At 30.9% G+C, this 5,432-nt stretch overlaps 1 protein-coding gene and 1 non-coding gene across 2 annotated transcripts; both read right to left on the minus strand.

Annotated features, from left to right (window-relative positions):
- Positions 1-227: 227 nt before the first annotated feature.
- Positions 228-298, minus strand: TRNAG-GCC. The gene has a single exon. It is a non-coding gene; the product is annotated as a tRNA-Gly (tRNA).
- Positions 299-1,835: 1,537 nt separating this feature from the next.
- Positions 1,836-2,447, minus strand: LOC122609385 (transcriptional regulator SUPERMAN-like). The gene has a single exon (XM_043782432.1). The coding sequence runs from the start codon at positions 2,445-2,447 to the stop codon at positions 1,836-1,838; it is 612 nt and encodes a 203-aa protein (XP_043638367.1).
- Positions 2,448-5,432: the final 2,985 nt, after the last annotated feature.

A 5,432-nucleotide genomic window follows, 5' to 3' on the forward strand; every position in this document is an offset into this window, starting at 1 on the left:
TAATATTAAATAAAATTTTATAAAACACTTTTGGTTATGATCAAAATATTTATCGAGTAATATTTACTGCTCTTTCTGTCTAATTTTAAGATATTTGACTGACTCAAAGTTTAATAAAAATTAAAATTTTGTTATTTTAGCCGATAAAAGAACAATTCTACTCTTAAAGGCATTTCAATCAGGTGTAAAAGTTATAGACCAAAAAAAAGTGACAAAAAAATCTTAAATGCACCAGCCGGGAATCGAACCCGGGTCTGTACCGTGGCAGGGTACTATTCTACCACTAGACCACTGGTGCACTTTGTTATATCCGTCGGATTTTTATATTTAACAAAACTTAAAACAGTGAATCTCAGTCGCCTAGGAAATTGCTCGTTAACAGTGATTTTCTCATTGTTGATATTATGATGTATTACGATTCCAAAGTCGATTTCTTTCCACTGTTGATCGATATTTTAATCTCTCGTTAGCATATTTTGTATAATATAATATTGTTTTTTACTTGTAGTATATATCCTATGGGGTTGGGTATTGTAAAACAATTATTAAAGTATAACAAGTAAGATAAGGTTATATCCTTAGATCATGGTTAAGTTGATGTATGAAAATTTACAAAGCACTTGATACACGATAAATTTCATGATGCACAGTGATCTTTAATGAAGAGCAAACTATTTTTTTATTTGTTTTGTTTTACTTTACTTAAAATATATATCCTATATATCTTCTTTTTCATTAAAATGTAGCTAATATAAATATAGCTTTTTGATGACAAATAGCCAAGGACAAACGAATAAGCAGCTGATGATCACGTACCCTGTATATTTATATATACTTAATTTGCTTCAAGTATCGGATGTTCCTGCAGGGAATGATTTGGATATATATAAGTCTTAACTTACATGTTACATAATCTCAAAATTAAACTTAGGAGCTAGGCTAGCTTCTACAAATGGTTACCAGCGAATCGAAAAGAAATAAATGACGTTGATCTTTAGTTGAAACATAGAAGCATGCGCGTGGATGAATTTAATACTAGTACACACAAAATCTATGACATTAATAATAATAATAATAGACCATATATGGACCAACTCCATGCAAGATTTAATGCTCATTTACACGAGCAAAATTTGATTTGATTTGAATCTAGCTAGCTATTACATTCACAGAAGTGAATCGATCGGTCGGGGTCTTCAAAAGTCTCCGATATGATGCCATTAGCACCATCCCATCGGTACGTTGTGTATCGAGCTTGTAATTAATGAGGCTTTGTGGTCCTGCGTTACTTTTTTTTTTTTTATATAAAACTATATCAAGCTTTAAGTAGCTACGTACTTCGATAAGAACTATATATCATATATATATAGTAATCTGAATTTAAGATATGGCCAATCTTTTCAATTTCTTGTTGGCTTTAATTTAGTAATATATGCATCTTTAGATACAATTAAGAAGAATTAAACTTTGTTCCGTGTTCTGAAAAAAAGAACATTCAACCATGGATACATATGATTATAATTACTAATAATTATGCAAACCATATAACCAAAGTGAAGCTTAATTTCTATATAATTAATAATAGTAATTAACTTAATTGTCCTTGGCAAATAAAGAAAAAAAAAGAGAGGAAAATAAGCAAGCTATTCTATATATATAAACCCTAATTAAATTAGATGGGGAAATGAAACAACCAACTAAGATTACTTGGGAATCTAAAGCGTCCCCATTTTTCTTAAAATGACATTTTGGGTACCTGGAATTAATTGGTGTTTCACCATCACTTGTTTAAACAACAACCGATGCTATATATGCTATATATACAAATGAAGAATTCATGGATCGTGCCCAAGCCGAAGCTCTAAATCCAAATCATCTTCTTTATTATCATCTCGGAAGCTTCTATTATTTGAGTCTCTATCTTCTCCAAGTGACCAACCAAATTGTAAACTTAAACTACTCATCCTTTTCTCCTGATCCCTTGATGGAGTAGTTGTATTGATGACTCCATCATGAAAACCTTGATGGTGATTGTTTTCATGGTTTATCGGCCAAGAATTATTCGATGTGTAACGAACCTGCCCCTCTTGATGATGATAATAATAATTCGGAGATGAAGAAGAAGAACAGCTATAGGTTGGTGGATAGCTTGCAAAAACCGGGTGGTAGGATCTAGGGTCTGCATAGCAACTATCTTCTTCCTCTTGTGTAGTACTTGAGTAGTTATAATTATAAGGCGGCTTATTATTGGTCTTTGCCCTATCTTTTCTATGGATGTTCATGTGTCCACCCAAGGCTTGCGCTGTGGTGAATCCGCGCTTGCAAAATATGCATTCATACGATCTACTAACGGCGCCTAGATCATTCTCTTGAGGTTGATCAACTTCTTGAACTAGATTGATCCTTGGCCGATCTTCATTTTCTGCATCCATCATCATGGACTCCATATATAATGAAAAAACTAACCAAGCTTCCAAAATATATATGTGTGTGTGTGTAGTTTTAGATTAAGAAAGGAGTAGCAGTAGAAATGCTCAACTTATAAAGAAATGAAGAGTTGTTAATTTGAAGGGGGAAGGTGAGGTCTTAGAGGAAATTTTGTAGCAAGTGAAATTAAAGAAAAATGAGACAAGGTCTTGGTCTTATTCTTAACAGATTTATTCCCTTAGCCGGCATATAAATGTAAAAAACTTGATACATATATATACTTTCTTAATTAAACTTATAATGTATATATAGTGACTGTATATATTTCTTTTACATACTACTTTGTCTCTCGGGCCGTCTCATGGTGTGATAAGTAATTAGACCCTTAATCTCCTTTACTACTCTCTCATCTCACTAGAAGTGTCACATTTTGAATATTCAAAGTCTTTGTTATTTAACTTTGACCTTTAATATATTTTTTTGTGTTATATAATTATTAATAAAACTTATACCCGATGAAAATATATCTAAAACTCAATCAATTCATATAACTTTCATCAACTATTATATTACACAAACAAAAATAATTAAAGTCAAAGTTAATAAATAAAGACTTTTAATATTAAAATCAAGACACTTCTGATGGGACGGAGGGAGTATTATATATATGAGAACGGTATCCGGGCGTTGCGGCGTTGATGTACGTGATGGCGGGGTGGTAATGTAATGGCGGCTGCGGCGGTGGCGGTGATAGGGTGATCTACCTGATGGACTTCGCTCTTAGCCGTACGGGCTCCGCCTTCGGATTTAAAAAATAGTCGAAAGTATATCCAATGGCCACTCTAATGAAGAACATAAAATTTTAATAACATCCATATAGTTTTTATAATTTTCGATGTACGATTTTTGAGATAAAAGATTTTGAATGAATTAGAAGAATAAAATGATGTATAGAGGAGAGAGAAAAAAAAATAATTGGTTGAGATTTGAGCAGAGAGAAAAATATTTATAGTTATTTTAGGTAAATATATATTAGATAGAAGTGACATTTGAGAAAAAAATGTTAAAACTTAAAATTAATATTGAAAATTTAAGTTTAATGTTAAAAATTTAAAAAAAATCTGTTGTATAATATATTATATATAGTATAGATATGTAAAAGTTTACGTTTAGATGACATTTCGATTTACAGATAAGATAAAATAATAAGAGTAATTAATAGTGGTATATATATATATACTTAGGAGGTTAGATTTGGGCCCCCTAGTAAAACTTGTGCTATCTTCACTTGCACATGCTCAGATCCGACCTTGCAAATCACCCCGTCGGATCATACTGTATATGATCCGTCTTTGACACACTCGTTGCTAGCCACCAATCGCGAACGTTAATAGTCTTAAATATGACGTAGTCAAATGTATATATACTACGTACTCTTGGTATAATGTTGATAAATAAATGTCGGGTGATCATGATACATGAGTTAAAATAAGATGACAAAGATTGACAAGTATGTTTCAAATAATTCAATGAATTCGAGTCCCATGTTTTTAGTATTTGGAAATACAGGACTTTTATATTCACGAGTGATTGTTACCAGAGAAAACGTCTACGTAGTTTAAGTTTATGCGTTCTTCTGTTTAATTTGACGTCAGGAAACAAAAGGTACACTAATTAATCTTAATCATTGGAATTCTGGTACATGTTGATAGGAGTTGTTGGATTATTTTGTTTCTCTTGTGTTTGTACTTCCTACATTGATGTTAACGTACAATTGATGGGATTCACTAACCTTGCTATTTCCATTTCTTTTCTATACTAGATAATGTTACTATTACCATGACTAAAATAACAGCAATGAAGTGGCAAAAATCGAATTAAACACTGAAATACTTGAGACAAACATTGAGTCGAAGAAACCAAAAGATTTTCTTTAAAAAAATCCAATAGTTTTGTTTTTCATTTTTTAAAAATAAAAGACTTGTTGGTTGGTTTCGTTTTTATATGAGAAATAATTGGTCCATATATAGCTCACCGAATCAAATGTATGGATTTTTTTTTTTTAAATCCATATTCGGGGACAAGGGGCGAAATGACCTCTCGATCAGGAGGAATAGCGCAAGGGCTTAAGTCATTCATAGGTTTAATCCTATCTTTTTTTTTTTTAATATGCCGCTCCGCTAGCATAATTCACGGTAGATTTGTGAATTTCTACTGTTTTGGTTTATATCTTGTGAAACAAAATATAAAAGTTTAGCAAAAGTTTTGTATCTTGCGTTTTGTCTTTAATCATAAAGAAATGCTAATTGACTCACCACACAAACCTTACAAACAATATAATATAATTAACTAATTAAATTGAACATCAATCATAATTGCAATTATAAGGAAGATTAGTAGAATTTATAAATAGCAAAATTGCTACGATAAATATGTAAATTAGTTATAGGGAAATGCTAAATATAACTTTTAAACCGGAATGTAGTTAACGTGTATAAAAATATACAATATATTTTTATAAGAAAAAATGACCCTAAATTTTATGATAAAACTACAAACATTTTATACTTGTTAAATATAGCCAAAAGACTGTATTTAGCAAGACGTTTAGTTATATATAACCCACTTGAGAACTATCAAATTGAATTTGGTTGTGAGGAATGAGTCAAATTCGAATTTCCCATGCCGACAAAATAATCTTACAACATAATCAATTTAACAATATTGCTTGTCTGCCTTACTCTATATGTTTATATACGAAATAGGTACCCGCGTAATACGGCAACGATGACGGCAATGGGTGGTGCTAGTAGCGGTGGTAGAAACGATGTGGTTATTAATCTAAAAGTAATTGACGTAAATGGTAGTATAGTTATTTTATGGTTAAAAAATATATCTTTTGTAAATAACTTTATTAAGAATATATAGAGATATTAGGTTGAAATATTTAAATTAATTAATAAAGGAGATAGATAGTTTGGAAAAATATGGGCGCAAAATATTTT

This window comes from Erigeron canadensis, chromosome 7, assembly GCF_010389155.1.
Source record: "Erigeron canadensis isolate Cc75 chromosome 7, C_canadensis_v1, whole genome shotgun sequence".
Classification (NCBI taxonomy): Eukaryota; Viridiplantae; Streptophyta; class Magnoliopsida; order Asterales; family Asteraceae; genus Erigeron; species Erigeron canadensis.